This window comes from Pan troglodytes, chromosome 13 (genome assembly GCF_028858775.2).
Source record: "Pan troglodytes isolate AG18354 chromosome 13, NHGRI_mPanTro3-v2.0_pri, whole genome shotgun sequence".
In the NCBI taxonomy this organism is placed as follows: Eukaryota; Metazoa; Chordata; class Mammalia; order Primates; family Hominidae; genus Pan; species Pan troglodytes.
Window position 1 is genome coordinate 56,260,537 of NC_072411.2, and position 20,662 is coordinate 56,281,198.

The 20,662-nt window shown below is 34.1% G+C and overlaps 1 protein-coding gene across 8 annotated transcripts in view; it reads left to right on the forward strand.

Annotated features, from left to right (window-relative positions):
- Positions 1–20,662, forward strand: part of GALNT13 (polypeptide N-acetylgalactosaminyltransferase 13) — a 584,712-nt gene that overhangs the window by 365,827 nt on the left and 198,223 nt on the right. For all 8 annotated transcript variants that reach the window (XM_063791209.1, XM_054679032.2, XM_024354859.3 and 5 more), the window contains 3 exons: positions 4,457–4,623; positions 5,121–5,328; positions 8,247–8,417. In XM_063791209.1, coding sequence (XP_063647279.1) covers positions 4,457–4,623; positions 5,121–5,328; positions 8,247–8,417 — 546 coding nt within the window. The remainder of the gene's footprint in view (positions 1–4,456; positions 4,624–5,120; positions 5,329–8,246; positions 8,418–20,662) is intronic.

The following is a 20,662-nucleotide window of genomic DNA, read 5'->3' on the forward strand; positions in this document are numbered from 1 at the left end:
ATAACATATAGTATAAAGGTTTTTTTACACAAAACTTTAAATGCATTTTCTTGTCTAAACAAAAGAAATTATTGTATTCACATGTGTTAAGATGTGCAGTTTTTTCATTTTATGTGTCTGAAATTAGCATGAGTTTTTCAAACATGGTCACAGCTGTTCATATAGCCATTGCTTCATCTAAATTATGTGTACTCTTTGTACTGCATGTATTGAGTTTAATTGTCATTCACTATTTTTTCAAAAATATTACATTATTGTTCAATATTAGAACAAAAAGTTATTGTCTGAAGAGAACAAGATATGAAAGAACAGCAAGAATTAAATTTTATATGATTAAACAAAGATTTGTTATTGGAGGCATCATTACAATCCTACATTTGCCTGTTAATCAACAGCTGACTGATTTATATGGCTTTTTTCTTATCATGTCAGCCAAGGAGCAGGAGTGTTGGCACCACCAAGGATGGTATTATAAATGTAGAATCATGAGTTCATACCAGATCTACTGAATCAGAATCTGCATTTTAACAAGATCCGCACATAATTCATTTGCACCTTAAACTTTAAAAAGCAGGGCTTTATAGTACCAAGGAAGATATCCACAAGAGGTTGACACTGTTTTAGATTTCTTGAGTTATATGCTAAATGTTTGCCCCTCATATGATAAGCAATACTATTTAAAGGCAGAGAAAGCTTAAATACATGGAAGAAACTTCAAATCTACAGGAAAATGATGTGACTGATTCATAAGTCAAGCATAACAATATTGATAGAAATCTAAGTCCAAATTCATTTAAAAGCTTTTTCTGTAAGCTCTATTTAAGTATTAAATGGACTCTAGTGATAAGAAAGCATTGTGCTATAATTTGACCACATTTTTTTCTTTCATAATAGTAGATAAAATCATATCTTCCCATAGATGGAACATTAACTTTGGTAAAATACAGACAATAATACCAGTTCATTGTACCACAAATTCATCAGAAATAATGAAAATCATAACTCTTGCTTATATAAATCTATGCATTTAAGATAACTAGATAAACTGACATAGAAAAGAACTAATTTGTGTCACTTTAATAGTACAGAAGGAGTCTTCTTTGCTGAATGACTTTATTTATTCAGCTTTATTGAGGTATATTTGACAACTAAAAGTTATATATACTTAAGGTATACAACTTGATGTTTTGATACACATAAACATTGTGAAATGATCAAGTTAACACGTCTGCCAGCTCACATCTTTATGATTTTTTTTTGATGTGGTGAGAACTCTTAAGATCAATTTCTTAGTATATTTCAACTACAGTATACAATACAGTATTATTAATTATAGTCACCATGCTGTGCATTAGATCTCCAGAAGTTATTCATCCCCCATAACTGAACCATTTTACCCTTTGATGAATGACTGTTTACACAGGAAGAAGAGGAAGAATTAATTAAAATATTAGCCCTATTTTATTTTTATGCTACATTAAATAATGACAGTGGAAGTTTTCTCTAAGTAAACATGATAGCTACATTAACAGTAAACTAATTCATTATAATTTTGACACATAAAATGAATATAAAGGTAGCATTTGTGAGTGGATTTTTTTAATCACAAAGTAAAGCTTGATAGAAATACTTTAAGATGCTGGATCGAAATATCTGCTTTTAGTTTGACATTTTAAATCATTTATTTAATTGTTGGCATTTCGTGTAACATACAAAAAATGTTGATTGAAAAAATCTTTTTTAAAAAATGATGCTGAGTAGACTTTATTCACTGTAGTCCTTGAGTGAAGCCACTAGTTGTTGGCTGTTGGACTGCTTTTAGCCTGTTTTTCTAGTTGTACTTCTTTGAGGAGGATGATGATCTTTACCTTACTCTTGGCTTTGCATGCTGAAAGTGATTAGGTTTTTTTAATGAGGCAGAAGAATGGAAATTTGAGGAAAATGGTAGAGAGAACTCTCTCTCATTTACCAAGATGACTTTCTAAGTTTATTTAGTGATGAGCTACTTGGAGATACAAGTCAAATGATGAAGTTCATAGAAATCTTTTGAATCTTGCCACCAGAAAGAGATGACAATAAATCCAACTACTTTTCCCATGCCTTACATTTTTATTTTCTTATATGCACAGTATCTTTTGTATTATAGATGCTTAATAAATCTTTTTCAAATAAATGTATGCTGGAAAATGTTGTAATTGAGGTAAATGGACATTTTTAGCTGGCTATATTGCAGAAGACTTTATTGGGTAGGTGATCTTTTAGACGGTTTTAAAAAATAATGAAGATCTTAACTGGCACACAATCAAGTATCTATTATATGCCTTCATCTTCCACATTTTATTGTATTTTTTTCACTCCCTTGTGAAGGAAACTAATTTCAACAATGCTGTATGTGTCATGCATTAACCCATTCATAATTAGCAAGAGGTATCTGATTCAGTTTATATTATGGTACTAATTATCTAGCTCTTCAGAATATTTTACATTAAAAAAAACCTCAGGTGAATAAACTTCTGTTTCTGCTCCAGAAACCTTTTGACATTTTTTAATAATCTGTAATCACGATGACTTAAAATGACATGACAGAAATGCCTGAATGTTGACGAGTTGATGGGAGCAACAAACATCAGCCTGTTAAATTTGGGATCACCACCTACAGCACTACACATATCATTGATCCAAGTGTACCTTGATTGATTGCTTGAAAAGAAAAATCTGGACTTATTTGGATTTATAAGCAAAGTCAAAAACATTTTTCAAAATGTTAAGTTCTAAAAGTAGTAATAATTATGGTGTAGCCCCTTACTAATCAGTGTGCTCCGGGGACCAGCAGCCTCTAAATCATCTGGGAGCTTTTCAGAAATGCAGAAACTTCACCCTAGACCTAGTGAATTAGAATCTGCATTTGAATAAATCTCCAGGTGATGCTGAAATGGGAAAAGTTGCCTTCTCCCCCTCACACGGCGTGTGATGGGGCTGTGGCTTGCTTCTTCAGTGCCCCTCTGCTCAAATCTCTAGGGCAGTATATGGACGGACGGGCAGGTTGTGGGGCTCCGACCCCACAGCAGTGTTTAGGGCCCTAGTGGGAGCGTGCTACCGTGTGCTCTTTTAATTTTGCCATCTATAGGCATCTTGTGTTAACCAGCTCAATTAGACCCTCTACCTTGTCACTACCTTGTCACAAGGACAGAGGACTTTCTGTATCCGGGGTTCTTGCCTTGGTGTACCGGAAGAGTCACATCACACTTGGGCTTGGAGAATGAGTGCAAGGTTTTATTGAGTGGAGGTAGCTCTCAGCAGATGGGGGAAGCCAGAAAGGAGATGGAGTGGGAAGGTTTTCCCCTGGAGTCCGGCACCTCAGCGGCCTGGGCTGTCTCCTCTGACTGCCCCAGCCAAATTCCGCCTCCTCCTACTGGTCAATGGCTTGCTGGCTTGCCGGTGCCTGCTGGTGCATCCCTCTCCATGTCCAGCCGCCCGTGCCTTCCTCCGCTGACTTGCTCCTCTCCACATCCAGCTGTCTGTTTCATCCAGCTATCTGTGTCTTCTTGGGCAGATCTGCTCTTCTGGAAGTCCAGCAGCTTGTGTGTCTGCCTTCTAGAGTCTGGGGGTGGTGGAGGGGGGGTGGTTATAGGCACAGGATGGCAGGCCAGGGTGGTCTTGGGAAATGCAACATTTGGGCAGGAAATGCCTGTCCTCACCCAGGGTCTGTAGGGGTGGAGCCCTAGCCAGGGACCACGCCCTCTTCTACCCAGCACTTCCCTTCCCTTCTTCCCTGTCATTTAAAGGGACCACGCTCTTACCTTCCCAGCACTTCCATATCAATGACTGTGCACATTACAGTTTGAGAAATGCTGGTAGTCCATTCCCTTTCCTGATCTCCAAAACATAAGGAAATTTTAGAGGCCAGGATGCATTTAGTAGATTCTGAATCTAGAGGAAACCTAAATCTTTCCTTGGAAGTAGACATTGTTTATAGCATCCTCAAATGGAATTAAAAGCATATATGACTAGATTTAGAACAGAAAAATCTGTTTTACATACTTCAAAACCCTTTGGACCCGTGTCTGTTTATGTTCCTATGACTTCTTGAGTTATACATTTTTATTAACAAATGATAAAATTATATTCACTAAATGAACTCGTTTGTACCTGTTTTACCAGTTTCAGAATGTTATTTTATATTTCTTAGGTTTTTCTTAGACTTGTAGAAATCATGCTGCTTTGTTCCCTGCAGGAGTTAAAATAAAAATATTAGTAATTATGCATATTTAATTTTCAGAATGCCAACTGATTACTCACAGCACTTATAAAAGGGAAATGATTTTAGATATTCATAAAACATTTCCTTAGTAAGGGGCTTTCAAGTCTGAAGTTGTGTTATTATGGATATTTCTTTTTATAATAATCAGGATAAAAAATGCATTTATTAAGATCCCTCTTCTTTTTTCTTTTTCAGATGTAAGACAAAAGTCTACCCTGATGAACTTCCAAACACAAGTGTAGTCATTGTGTTTCATAATGAAGCTTGGAGCACTCTCCTTAGAACTGTTTACAGTGTGATAAATCGTTCCCCACACTATCTACTCTCAGAGGTCATCTTGGTAGATGATGCCAGTGAAAGAGGTACAAACTGGTTTTTTGTTTTTGTTTTTTTGTTTTGTTTTGTTTTGTTTTATATTAGAAAGCTTTATTATGGCCAAAAAGATAACTAGGCAATTATCTATATTTGCATTATAATTTTACTAGCCCTGCCACAGCCTATCAGATTCTCATCAATAACCTCATCAATGCCAACTCTAGAAGCAAATAACTAATTCTTTCACTTTCTCTCATGATTCTATATGGTTCTTACTAACCTAAAATTTCAGCCAAAATGATTTTCAAAAATATATCTTTTTTTCCAACTCAATTGATTATATTATTGAGCATTCTCATATGATTTTATGGATACTTGACATTAATTAACTCATGAAATCTCTATTATTTTATATCTAAGGCAATAAATACTGATAGGAATTGGCCACCATTTCTGTGTGTTGAATTTCCATCTTGGTAGTATCTCTGCTATTTCTTAAAACAGTTTCAAAAATTTTTCTTATAAATTCTTATACATGTTACAGATTTTCTCAAGTTGACATTAGAGAATTACGTGAAAAATTTAGAAGTGCCAGTAAAAATTATTAGGATGGAAGAACGCTCTGGGTTAATACGTGCCCGTCTTCGAGGAGCAGCTGCTTCAAAAGGGCAGGTCATAACTTTTCTTGATGCACACTGTGAATGCACGTTAGGATGGCTGGAGCCTTTGCTGGCAAGAATAAAGGAAGACAGGTAAGAATTTATGTGTTCTGTCTGCCTGGGTTATGACTGAACCTCTTAGGACAGTTCCAGATGTCCATCAGAATTTCTCTTCCAAGTTGCTGTTTTTAGAAGGTTTATTTTATAGCTTTTCTTAAAAGCAAGTTTTCCCACTTGCTTGATAAATAAGACTGCCGTATTCATGCTGGACATAGATAGTTGATTAAGAAATAGTGAAACAATTCAAATAATAAAAACGTGTTAAATTACTTTTTAGGTGAAGGAAATAAATATAATCTAAAATAGTATAATTGTGTTACAAAGCACATTTTCAAAGCACCTTTTTGTGTTCTGACAACCACCCTGTGAGGTAGGTACTGTAGATATTCTTATCTATAACTTATAATGAGGAGGAACAAAGAAGCTACATCTAACTTGCTCCAGTCATTGGAAGTGCTGGGAACAACAATTCAGCTCTTTCCAGTTCTCTGCCAGTGTTCTGTAAACTACACGAGCACCCTTAGTCAGTCTAGTTCAAATTCACCTGGAATGTCTTAAAAATGCACACACACACGTACACACACAGCACTGAAAAAATTATAATTAAAAAAAGAAACATAAGAGCACAGCTATAAGAATATGTTTAATTATTTCAACAATATTGTCACCTTATACATACACATTTTGAAATCTGGAAAATTGAATAAATAACACTTATAGAAATTAAGAATCCTTATACATACCTGAAATTCCTTCTGTTGTTGATGAAGTACAAGCATTTTTTAGCAAATATTTATAAACACTGGTGATAAGAGAGTATAATTTCTAAATACCTAATGAAGATAACTAACATTGAATGCTATCTGATACAATAACAAAACATTACATAACACCATACTTGCATAGTCATTTCATCTATAGTAGAAAATTCCTTCTAGAATTGACATTTTTAATTAGACACTCAAGATAGGAGCTACTTAGTCTGAGCTAGTCCAGCCACATCACTTAAACAGCAGGATTTGGTACTTGCCAGGAAGATGGATGGAAGCTGTCAGTAAAATGAAGCACAGCAGTTGAAGAAAGCAGTAGGAACCCTTTAGTCCATAGAGTGTTGTACATGGCTAATAACATTTTTCCACTCTGTGTATTGTACAGTACCCACAGGACAATCAGACTGGCAAAGTAAAATGAACTTAAAAATGAATTTCCTGGCAAATTTTGGTATATTATGTTGTTTTTTTTTTCCACATGTGTTTCATATTCAACTGAATGAGCTTTTAATGTTTCAATACGGTCATACATAGGCTATTTATTTTTTGATCTAACAAGATAATTGCACTGTATTTGCATATGATGAACCCTATTGTCTTGTCCTGATTATAAATTTTAAAACTACCCTAAATAGACAGTCTGTTCAAGATTTTTAGACCTAATTTCTTCTCCTCACAAGTTAAATCATTAAATCTAATAAAGGAAGTGAGAAAAATGTTGATTTTTCTGGGGTCCAGAGTCACCAAGAAGGTTTTCCAAGGCTAGAGGAGTCTTGTTGATTGCAGATAAGTTGAGGCTCTGGTCAGTTGTGTGGAATATAAGACTTCAATTGAAAATAAGTATTGGTGAAACTGGTGTTACAAAACAAGTATGAATAATGGACATTTATGTGCTTTTCATATCTAGGGATGATTCAGAAGCTTATTTGTGTATTTACCTCCTACCAAATATGAAAAACCAACTCTGGTCTTCAGAATTAGCTACAACCAATACAATTTGAGTAGGCCTGAACATTTACTTGTGGAAATCACAGAAGGTTGGTCCCATAATAAAATAAATGAACAGGCGTTAGATCAAGAATTAGAGAAGGCACAACATGGATTAAAAGTATACCTAATGATTTTCCCAAATGAAATTTTCTACCATAGAAAGCTACCATTAAGAACACCAACCTTTTGGCTCTTACTTTAAGAAAAATGGGATAGGCCAGGTGCGGTGGCTCACACCTATAATCCCAGCATTTGGGAGGCCAAGGCAGGTGGATCACCTGAGGTCAGGAGTTCGAGACCAACCTAGCCAACATGGTGAAACTCTGTCTCTGCTAAAAATACAAAAATTAGCCAGGTATGACGGCAGGCACGTTGGGAGGCTGAGGCAGGAGAATTGCTTGAACCTGGGAGGCAGAGTTTGCACTGATCTGAGATCTCCCCACTGCACTCCAGCCTGGGTGACAGGGCAAGGCTCTGTCAAAATAAATAAATAAATAAATAAATAAATAAATAAATAAATAAATAAAACACCAGAGATTAAAGTTGCTTATCTTTCCCTATCTTAAGCTATCATCTAGATTATACATGTAAACTCTTAATTTGAGGACATTTTACTCAGAAACGGTCATGACCCTATCATCTTTCATCGGAAACATTTACTTATACTGACGGATTATGATTTTTGTTGTTGCTGTTTGTTGATTTCTGTTTGTTTTTCCTAGTAGGTGTTTTCTCCATGAAGATGTTCTCAGAACGCTCTAAACTAACGTACCCTACTTGAAATGCAAACTACCAGATCTAATTTGCCATCATCCCTTCTTACCTCCCTGAATGCTATTGCTTTTCAATGGATTATAGCTAAAATGATGCATAATCTCAAAGCAGCTCTACTAATCATGCTGTGGGTGGAGGTTTTATAAAAAATAGACCCTGCTCATCTTGCTGAGTTAGTACTTAGAATGCGTTTGGAAATAAACTTGTTTAGATTTCAAAAGATAGCATAAAGTAAACTGTAAGGAATATGTAGTCAAAGGAAATAGTTCCATGGACTAATAGGATAAAATGAAGCTAAAGGCATATTAAAGTAACAAAATAATTAAATTTCCTCATATCAGCTATAATCAGTTTGAAGAAGATAATGTAACATTTTAATTATCATGTGTCTATAAATTGGTTTTAATTTCTCTGCAGGAAAACGGTTGTCTGCCCTATCATTGATGTGATTAGTGATGATACTTTTGAATATATGGCTGGGTCAGACATGACTTATGGGGGTTTTAACTGGAAACTGAATTTCCGCTGGTATCCTGTTCCCCAAAGAGAAATGGACAGGAGGAAAGGAGACAGAACATTACCTGTCAGGTATGTAGATCATATCTCTTGAAGATTATGTATATCCCCCTAAAAATTAAGGAATATTATAGATTTCTGTTCTAATGTTTAATTATTTAATTGTATCCTTATTATTCAATATACATATACATTATGACCTTTACATAATCATATAAGGATCAATGACAATATTAAATCTAATTTAAATTAGTATAGGCAAACTTAAGTATTGGCAAAAATGCTAAATATCTTTTGAAAGTTTATGTATTCTTGTATTCAAAATATATTTACTGTGAATTTTCTATGTGACAGAAATGTGCTAGCCTTGACACTTCAAGTAAATGTGTGTCTTACCTTAAAGTATAGATTTATAATAGAAATGTTCTCAAAACTGAAATAGCCAAAAATGTTTTGGTAAGTATTCTAAATATACCACCTTTAAAAGGTTATCTTCCTTATAGATTCCATAGGTCCATTTGGAAAATATTAATGTATTCAAAATTATGAAGGGCTTATTATCCCAAATTACTTCAAATACTACTTAAGTTGAAATACTGATTAGTAAAATATGTGCTTACTTGTAATAAAAAATATCATATACATCTCGAATTGTCTGTATAAGCATTACCCACTTTATTAACACAAAAGTATCATCTTCCTACTTAAACACATTGTGGACCTCTTACCTGAAACTAAAAATCGATTTCCTGAAAAATACTTTCGGAAGTATTCACTAGTTTAGTTCTTTAAAGATGAATTTGGCAAATCATCCTTCCTTTGGAACATGAGAGAAATACCCTAACATTCTAGAAACATACACTTTAAGTCCTCACTTAGCATTGTCAACAGGTTCTTGGAAACTGCAACTTTAAACAAAATAACAAAAACACTGTCATCAATCTTATAATGGAAGGACATTGAACTAAAGGATGTTACTCGAGGACCTTTTGTTTGTCATTTCACTTAAAGTTGCAACAACATTAAGTGAAGACTTACTGTATGTAAAATCCATGATCTGAACAAGAATGTCTGGTAACCTACTGAAGGGATGACTTATCTATTGTCACCTACTTAATTATATAAAGAATTAATTAAAATTAAACTCTAAAAATAGGCTAATGGAAGAGAATGGCTAAAGGTATTTGTTACTGAACAATTAAATATTAGGGATGTTAACTTCTAAAGAAGATCTATTACATCAAAGAGAAAAATAAAATGTGACTTCTAACATTTGTATAAAGTCATGTAAGTTATCCTGTCAGTATTTAATATGTAACTTAGTAGTCTTAAGTCTTGTATAATCTTCAAATTCACCAAGTCTTATTGATACTTACCTTTAACAAACTGGGAAAATATAGTGGCTCATGTTACCATCATTTATTAGATATTCTATTTTCCCAAATTGTTTTCATTTAGTGTTAGCTGATTTTTAAACTTTAGATTCCAAGTGAAAACTATCAGAATGCTTGACCAATACATTTACATATAGATAATGTTTTTATTCATTTGAAAATGCTGTTTATAAGAAGGCATGTTTATACTCATTTAAAAAAACACATTGGCAAAATCATGCTTTATTTACGTTCTCACAGAGTCAAACGGAAGATAACTAAGAGGTAGCCAGCATTCACAGTAAGAAATTACTGATCTCATTCATAAAATAAAGATCTATGTAGAAATCAATCATTATTACTCATCTTTCATTAACTAAAACAAAAGATGAATCATCTAACTTCCTATATTTTAACCATAATTTATGTGGTTGTATTGCAGTAATATGAGATCTGATAAAATCTCAGTATATTTTGTTTGCTGCAGTAACTGCACATCATTTTATTTTCTAACATGCTGAGGAAGCTGAAGCGAGAGAAACAGAGAAACCTCAGTCTTTGCTGAAGTTTCTAGATTTTTGTGGCAAAAGGTTAATTAATTCATGGGTTCGGTTGTAACAGCCTGCAGGTAATTTTCATCAGCATAGCTGTAATGTGAACGTTCCTTCTACTTGTAATCTATTGCTTGAAGATGTGATCATTTTTCTCACATTCGTACAAATAGATAAATCATTCTAGATGTTGAAGACAATTTTTTTCCTACTTGATTAACAGAATTCTGAATAGCTAAAGTGATGAAAATGAAGCTGAAATTTTAGTTTTCTTAGTGGAATACTTCATTTAAAATGTCAGTTATGACAGAACTTTGTAGTCACCATAATTGGCTAGTCATCATTTAGAAATACAATCATGCATCTGCTTACGTTGAAAGCCAAGTTGAACTTGTGACCTAAATCAGTTATACTACATCTAAAGTAAAGCTTAACATGGTCATTCTTATTTTTCTGGGCTTTGGTATTTTCATTTTCATAATAAATGGAGTTTGTGAAATACTTGTTAATTTTCATATTATAACTATGGAATAATATACATAATTACGAATATATATTTTCCTTTAATCAGTAATATATAGTTTCCTTTAATCAGTAAACTTTCCTTGACATTTAATAATCAAATTATATGACTTTTCAAAAATATTTCAATTATATGTGCAACAAATAGTACTTTTTAAACTGGAGGTCATAAACTAGGACGTTTTGACCAAATATTCTCTGTAGAAGTGTTTTATTTGGCATACATAGTGTTTTACATTTTCAAAAATTACCAACACTTTAAAAATGAGATATTTTAAATAAAAATCTGGATTTCCATCTACTAATAAGTCAGAAGATCTTGCTACAATGGACCAGGATTCTTACCTGGCACCATCAGGTGGAGTTTAGTAGAAACTGCCCATGTAGAAATGGCATAAAAACTTATCCCAATCTCCACAACTCCTTCTTAATTATGTTCCTGACTCTGAGGCTGAGGGTCATTTGACATTTGTCAATATTCTTGAAATTGAAGAAATATTTCTCTGCACCTGTGTCTTGAGGAAAGGGGGAAAATATATTTATTGTAACAAATCCACTTTATATAATTATCTTTATCTGGCTATAATCTTTTAAAGTTTTGACCCTGGTCTTAGAGGCTACTGCCTGGGAAATGGCTGAGTTTGAAACTCATCAAGCATATCACCCCTGTATAACTATGCATATATATTACCTAATAGAGTAGGCAACTAGTAGCAAAGTTACTTGATAATGCAAATAATACTCTAGATCATTTAATTAATTTGGGGATGAGTTATGCATTTTTTCCTAACACATACAAATGGGAGGTGATTTGGTTTAGGCTATTGAAATAAGTTTGATTCCATACAAAAACAAACATACAAACTGTTCTATTTGTATTCCATGCATACAAACTGTTGGGCGCTGTGCTAAGTTCTGCACGTACAAGCATGGATAAGGCTACCTATGCTGTAAAGTTGCTCACTGTCTGGCACTGGCCACAGGTATGCTCGATGAGGGAAAGAGTCTAGTGTAAATGGTCCAAGTGTGGATGTACAGGAATAATTATGTCTACTACTAAAGTGGTGTGGACCTCTAGAAAGGAGCCTGGCTTAAGTCTTATTGATTGCTTTAGTCTCTTAATTATGCCCTGTAAGTGAACCTCAATAAATAATTATGAAGATATTCATTTCCACTTTAATTTCACACTGATTAAAATAGATTTTTTAAATGAAAAACCTACTGGTAATTTCCAAGTGAATTTAACTTTTTTCACCCTTCACATCTTACCTTATGGACTCTTTTACCTTTAATCATCATTAATATTTTTAATATGACTGCCTTCATTTTTACTTCAAGTGCCATGTTGAGTATATTTCTAAAGTAAAACAAAAGAGTTTTAGATGTTCTTTTAATTCTGATATAGTAATAAATCAAACATAAATGTTATTGGTTTTTATTTCAGACCTATTTTACCTAATTTTATATTCCTTTTTATTGACATTCAGTTGATTTCATGCATTTATTTTTCACTCAATTAGAATTAGGAGTTTATGAAGATCAAATAAATCAAATAACATCATTAGTATCTCTGATTATAATTGTATTTTATTGTGAAAAACTCATAGAATGTTCACATATATTATCTCCTCTATCATTCTAGTGTGATCATAGAAGAAGCATTGAAACTAGCCTTGGAGGATCTAGTTTTATTTCAAGCTCCTCCAATTGAGAAATTACCTAGTCTTCTCAACTATAAAATGGAAAATTATTCTCCCTGCTTTGCTTAACTCATGAAGTGCTATAAAATATTGAAATGAGCAATGTCCTTGATATGAATTAGGTTTTAAATTTATATCTGATAATGTAACATATAAATATTGCAAAATAAATGTGACAAGTACCCAAAAGGATGAAGAAGCAGAACACCAATGAGCCATCTCTTTTAGAATTTGGTTGTATTTGCTTCTAAGGCTTTTCTATTCAATTTCTCTACAATGTAAATTTGATATATCATCAATATTTTTCTATGCCATTATTTTTCCCCACATAGGTTTTAATGGCTGCTAATGTCTCAATTACTTACGATGTTTCTCTATTTTTTTTGTTGACTAAAGTTCATCAAGAGTTTGTTTGCACTTCAATTTTTTTATCAATTATTTCTTCACCTAGTTTTTGCATACAAAGTGATTGCTTTAGAATTATGCATTTGAATATGAAATTTGTTTTAATATTCCTGACACCTTCTGCCAATTTAATTCCTCCCCAAAAATATTATCACTGAATCAATTTATAATTTCACTAAGTATAATAAATTAAAAACACAAATGTTACTCTTTAACATCTTATACAAATATAAGACAAAGTTTCTTATATTTAGTAGTAACAAATAATTTACTTCTTAATTTTTATCAGATTGTATTAGACTTTTCTCAATCCAACCATAATATACGTTTGCATTTCAGGAAAGAAACAGAAATAGATATCACCAAAGCCTTTAAAACACTTCTATAAAATAAAAGATATGAAAACAACAGCACAGGGAAAGGTCAACGCTGTGAGCAGAACAAAGACTGAAAGAAATAACTAACTTTGGAATGCTCAGCTAGTCAATGCTCTTGCTTACTCCTGTTAAAATCTAATGTATGTTGATTGAGAGAAGTAAAAAATTATCTCCTCAGATAAAAATATTTGAATCTATATTCTATGAAAGAAAGAGTACTTTTATATTATATTACTTTCTAATAGTTTAGGGGATAATTTGTGAGACTTTCTTAGCAGCCTGTTGGGATGAGAAGAAAACTAGAGTAAACTCTAGAAAACTAGAGTGCTAAGTTAAATATTACATTTATATACTGAATAATTTTGTCACATTAACCAAAATATTTTATGACATCTGATCCCAGCTGGCCCCATTGTTTATTTTGATCCCTCGTGAGCATGAAATGAAAGTACAATGAAAGATTAAAATTTGCACCAATTACTCTACATCCTTGTGGAAGCTTAGGGTTTTATCAGGTCCTAGGAATTATTAAAAAGGATTTAGGGAAAAAAATAACTACTCCTTTATTGGAAATATAGATGTTTAAGCACAAGTTTAAGTATTTGATTCTCATGCTTATTGGTAAGTGGGTTCTTTGGCAGCAAAACAAATCATTTGCCCATACTAAGCAGAACATTATATTTTTCTTATTCCTTAAAAATGACACAAATTGTTTGTGTTTCATCGACTCTGCAGGATTTTAGTAAGCTTCCATGTCTAGAGCCTAAGCCAGCATAAAGTCTTAAAGTAACAATTTCTTCTCTACAGAAAGCCACATCTTCATACCCAAACACAGGTTCAGATGATTGTAATAGTGTGCGGTATCCACCAAACTTCCCATTTTTATCAGTAAAAACTTTAATTACATTCAGCATTTAATTATTCATCACTCTGATATAAAAGCATTTGTGCCTCTGCTTCCTTTCTCTTTCCTCTGCTTTCTATTTTGGTTATAGTGCATAGAATAAGGAAGAAAGGAGAGAAACTCATAGCATTTCATTTCCTTTGGGTTCCTAAACCTACAAAATGATTAACCTAATAAAGCCATTAGATTTTATAATTTAAAAAAAATCAGACGTGAAGATTTCACCTATTCATGCTCATATTTGTAAATGTAAAAAAACCTTATTTTTATTACTTATCTTTATTAATTTTATAATCTATGGAAAATGTAATTAACACAGATCTAAATACTAACAGTGTAGATATTGTGTTATTTGAACATTATAAATAATAGCCTAGAACTAAGCTGTGGTCTCTCAAACATTCTTAGGAGTTTTTCCTCCAAGGCCCTGGATTATTTGCCAAGTAAGATTAAATACAATCCTGATGTATCCAAAGAAAAAAATAGAAGGAATGATGTTTCCAGAACTTTGAAATTGTTTATGAAGGGCAGTCCAAAAATTCACAGGAAAACATGGTACATAAACATGGAGCTTGAAATCAGGAAACATGTACTATTTTAATTTATTTTATTTTATTATTATTATTTTTTTTTTTTGAGATGGAGTCTCGCTCTGTCGCCCAGGCTGGAGTAACAGTGGCGCCATCTTGGCCTACTGCAAGCTCCGCCTCCCAGGTTCACGCCATTCCCCTGCCTCAGCCTCCCAAGTAGCTGAGACTACAGGCGCCCGCCACCACGCCCGGCTAATTTTTTGTATTTTTAATAGAGACTGGGTTTCACCGTGTTAGCCAGGATGGTCTCGTTCTCCTGACCTCGTGATCCGCCTGCCTCAGCCTCCCAAAGTGCTGGGATTACAGGCGTGAGCCACCACTCCCCGCTAGGAAAAATGTATTTCTAATTAACTACCCCCAAATATTTTGCTGTATAAGGTATATGGACGAATGGAAAAAGATAGATAGATAGATAGATAGATAGATAGATAGATAGATAGATAGATAGATAATAGATAAGGAAAGGAGAGGAGAGAAGAGGAGAGGAGAGGAAAGGAGGAAAGAAAGAAAGATGACTTTTTTATCCATGCTACCAACTAGTTAGGGGTCCTTGAACAAGGGACTTAAACACATTGCAACTAAATTTTTTGACCAAAACTGTAGGGATTTTAGAGCTCTGAAATATTACATATCTGAAAATTAATTGGACCCAGAAAACAATAAAAATGAAGCAACTTATAATCTTGGTAAACAGAGATGTTTCTCCTTTTTTGATAGATAATATCTAAAATGTATACTATAAGCTTTGTGCTGGTATTGTGTCAAGACTGTTACATGTATTAACTCACATGATCCACATTTTATAGGTGATGAAACTGAGGCACAGAGTTTAAGTGACTCAATGACAGTCAAACACTGTGGGGCTGGGGTTTGAATCCAATCTAGCTATGAAGTCCAGACTTCTAACAGCTAAATTTGGCTGCCTCTTGGGGTCTCATTACCTCTATACAGGGTGATTATCCCAGCGTGAAATACAGGATATGTTGTCTTCTTGGTGAAAATACAGACATTATATTTTAGCATTACTGAATAATTAAATGTATTCTGTCACAATTTCTGTTGATTTACCAACTTCTGGTGAAAAACTCCAGCATTTTTCCATGTCAAATGCATACTTTTTTGAGACTTTTACTATTTTACATAGTTACAAAGCTTCATATCTTAAATTCTAAAATACTATCACAAACTAGGCACTGTAGCATGCACCTGTCATCCTGAGACAGGAAGATAGCTGGAGGCCAAGAGTTCGAGATTATCCTGGGCAGTATAGTGAGACCCAGTCTCAAAGTATAACTAACCAAATAAATAAATAAAATACTATCAAACTCAACCCCTAAAACTCCTATTAGATGATAGAGCCTTTGAAAATCTTGCAATTAGTGAAATCATCTTTGTTACTCATCAATTTAGCAGGTGCGAGCAAAGAACATTTTTGGAATTTCAGAAATAAAATTGCAGATAATTTTAACTTTCAAATAGATTGTTCTGTGGCTATAGAGATACATTACTCATTTGTTTGTTATTCAGTAAATACCCATTAATAGTCTAATACTATTAAACCAATGTACTGGGTATGCTTATAGAAGTGGTGAAAAGTACACAAATAAATATAATACTATATACAATAAGAAATGGCCAGTTCCTTGAGATACACAGTGATAAGGGCTTATAGAAGAAGGTGGAAGGGGAAGAATATGTCTTGATTGAGGGAGCAGGGGGACGGGGCAGTGGTGTTGAAGGCAGGCTGCCTAGAGTGTATAACATTTGTATTAGACTAAGAATAATCAAATTTGAACATATAAGGGGAGTTTTCAAAGAAAAATCCAGGTGACCAATGGATGTGAACAAATATACCAAGGCACAAAAATGTAAAGCATTTACCAGTAACAGCTAAACACTTTACATGCAGGGAAATAGTTAAAGGGGGTTGAGAGGAGCTCGTTGGGTAGCCCCATTGTTTATTTTGATCCCTCGTAATCAAATGGCTAGATTACTGATGCCAGGATAAGAAGCTAGATTTATTTCCTTAACATAGATTTTTGAACATCTATTAACATTTTTAGAGGATCATCGATTTAGAGAAATTAATCTGGCTATGGTTTTTAGGATAAATTTCAGAAGCAGAAGAATCTAGAGGCATCCAGATCCTCTCAGCATCTAAGCATCTTAGCATCTAAGAGGACCCCATTATTAGCAAACATAGAAGACTAAAAGTATCACTATGATAACAGAGATGAGTCAAAAATACTTCAGAAAAAAAAGAAGTATTTTGGAAATAATTGAATTAGGCACAAAAAAATGTGGTTTTTCATTTTATATTAAGAGACTGGAAAGAAATATAAGACATTAAAAGAGAGGCAGATAAGTAGCAAATTTTCAGGTCTATGATGTACACACTGAACAGAGTCAAAGGAGTTTTTTGGAGGAATCATCTAGCGAGTAACTGAAAAAGCACAACTTATGCAGAGGAAACAAGTATGGAAACACAGTTTAGGAGTGAACCATAAAGGTGACAGTGAAAGGTATGTGATGAATGATCTGATCTTACCCACATAAAGAGCATAGAAGGAGAAAAGTGCCCCTGAGAGACCCTTGGGAGGACTAATTTCAGATGAGAGAAGAAATTATTAAATGCATATATCCACAAAATAATATTATAATGGTATATTGCACCCACGTGATAGATATGAAACTAAGAGCTTGTCCAAAGTCTGACAGCAAGGAAAAAGGAGGGGAAGGGGATGTCAATAAGAATCATAAAATTAACAATCAGATTAGTAGAAGGGAAACCTCTACAGAACAATGCAATAGGAGCTAGAAACAAAAATGATTTCAAGCAGGAAGCCTGATGTATTGTGCTATATACTTTCAGAGGAAAAAGTTAAGGACAGGTTATTGGAGTTCAGAATCAATGGGGACCTTTCAGAAAGAAGTTATTGTAGAGGCGGGAGCAGGATCTAGCTTCTAGTTGAAGGTTAAAAGTTGCTAAGGGGGTATGTAGAAAGCATCCTTTCAAGAAGGTTACCAGGGAAGGGAATAGAAAATACATGTCTCTAGTTTAACAGAGTAGTAAGGTGGAATGAAAATGTTTTTTGGTTTAGGATAGAACTTAATTCAGCAGGCTTGTAAGCTCAAGGGAACAATCTAGAAATCCAAGGCATAAAACATAAATGTTAATAGTCGATGAGCAAGGGCCTGAAAGAGTAGTCAGGAGTCTGTTGAGGCCACAAGCATGAATGCTAGCCCACAATGAGAGGAAAGGAGCTATTCTTTTCTATGAGACAGGAGGAGAGAGGAGGCCATGAGGAAGACACATTTTTAAACATGTTGAGCTAGAGATTGAAGGAGTTTAGATTTCATGATTGAGAGAATTTAGATTTCATGCATTTCCTTGATCCCCAGATGGTTGAGAAGAGTCCAAAACTTTTGGAAAGACTCAGGCCAGGTGTGGTGACTAACACCTGTAATCCCAGCATGTTGAGAGGCCAAGGTGGGCAGGTCATTTGAGCCCAGGAGTTCAAGATCAGCCTGAGCAACATAGCAAAACTCTGTCTCTACAAAAAATACAAAAAGATAGCTTGGTATGGTGGTGCATGCCCGTAGTCCCAGCTATTCTGGAGGCTGAGGTGGGAGAATCATCTGAGCCTGGGAAGTCGAGGCTGCAGGGAAATCTGATTGCACCACTACACCACTCCAGCCTGGGTGTCAGAGTGAGACCCTGTCTCAAAAAAAGAAAAAAAAAACTCAGTTAAAAATAAGGTAAACAAATAGAGAGCAGGATTGTTAGCAGTTTGTGAATTAAGCAGAGAATCAATAATGTGGACTTGTCCTATAACCAGTTAACCACATCTTATTACTTTCCCAGTGTCTTAATAGCAGAAGTAAATGAAGTGAAAGGTAGATTCACCCAAGCACCAAAATTAAAAAAAAAAAAAGCGAGAGAGATAATTGGAAATTGCAGAAAAGCAAGCACAGAGAACCAAAGTTCCTAAGCTAGTGTTTTGCTGACATGGCAGAGCCTTGGAAATGGATTGGAAGAAGGCAAGAAGAAATTCCTGAAAGTTGTTATTAATGTGAGACTATGGATTAACTAAGGAACCATAATCACCAATAAGGGATAAAATGACTTCTTATGAAAATAGGAGGGGTTAAAGAGTAAGAAGTTATGCTCTGAGGCAAATTTCAGTCAACATCTTGGATATGAGGTAGTTCTAAATGGTTTTGAAACCTAAAGTGAGGGTATATAGAGAGAGAGGAGCCCAAATTAAATGAAGGACAGCAAGGATTTTGCTTAAATGATTAACATCAATAACAACAACAACAAAGATAAATTACCTACCCTTATTAACTGTTGGTTATGTGTTGAGAACTGTGTTAAGTGCTTTACTTCTGTTAACTCAGTTCATCTTTCCTACTTACTATGTGTGGTAGGTAGTGTTCACAGTCATTGAGCTGACTATTCCCCTCTCGTTCAATTGACTGTTGGGTTGCTTGGTTTGACATTGTTTAGACACAACCTTGAAAAGCAAATAATTTCAGTTAATTTAACCATAATCAAGATTTTTCATTTTCTAGATGCTCTGAACACTTAAGGTGCACATGGGCATATGTAAATATTTTATTAGGCATATTACAGGGCAGTTAACTTAGAACAGAACGTGTTGCATAACATTGGCTATGGCTATAGGTATTAAACATTATAAGGCACAGTCTCCAATCTGAGAGAGCTAACTGATATTGCAAACACAAAAAAAACTATCCAGGAGTATCTGTCTTCAGAAAATACAGGAGTTTCTTGAAGAATTGTAATTTTATCTTATTATTTTTATTATTTTCAAGCATAAGTAAAAGTTATTTGAGTCTTTCTCAATAGTATAAATAGCCACTTATACATTTCTCACATAGAAGAATGATGACCAACTGTAAGCCGAAATTCAATACATGTTATTTAAATTAAAATGTGCCAGTACTTTATCAGTAAGTAGATAAGTAGATGGGCACTCTGAACTGATTATTAAAAATGCACCACTTAACAATATTAAGCATTTGGTTACATTATGATAGGATAATTGCAGCAATATTGGTTCCTAATTTTATCAAATAGACTCTCCAGCACTGTAATATCTTATATAGTTATTGCCATAGTGTTCCAAAACCCACATCAGGTGAGGGTCATGGCTACTTCCTAATAACCATCTGTTTAGCTTTGTTAGTGTTTCTCATTATAACTCAGAAGGTCAATGATACTGTTCATGATAGGAACCCAGCAAGACGAAAAGTAATAAAATAGCTCTGAGACTAAGCAAGGCTCTGCTACTCCAACTGATGGACAGTTAATTACCTGAGCATAAAACAGTGAGAGCACTGGGAGAAATAGAGAACTTTGCAATATGGTAGATGTCCAAGTGCAATATTATTTGGTGGTTTTTCAATGAACAATTCTGTTTAATTAAAACATGAGCATAACCTTTGGCAGAGGAGAATGTAATTTTGACAAAAGCAAAACATTTGGTTTTTAACAACCTCACAGACTACTTAGATGAGCATTCCAAATCTAAGTTTCTATAGCAGTTTCTCACCCTTGGCAGTACATTAGAAATACATAGAAACTTTATATAATACCAAAGTCGGGCCCCACCCCAAGCCAATTAAATCTAAATCTGTGGAGGGTGGAAATTAAACATGCCCATCTTTTTTTTTAAAGGTGGCTCAGATACTGCTTTTGTGCTTTGAAGGTTACAAACCACTATATTACAACTAACATTCAAAAGTCGTCATTGCCATTATGGATCTATTTGTGAACAACTACAATCTTCTTTTTAACCTCTAATTTGCACTGCTTTTATATAGAAAGACTTGTGTAGCTCACTCATTAACCATTGTCTTTAATTTGTC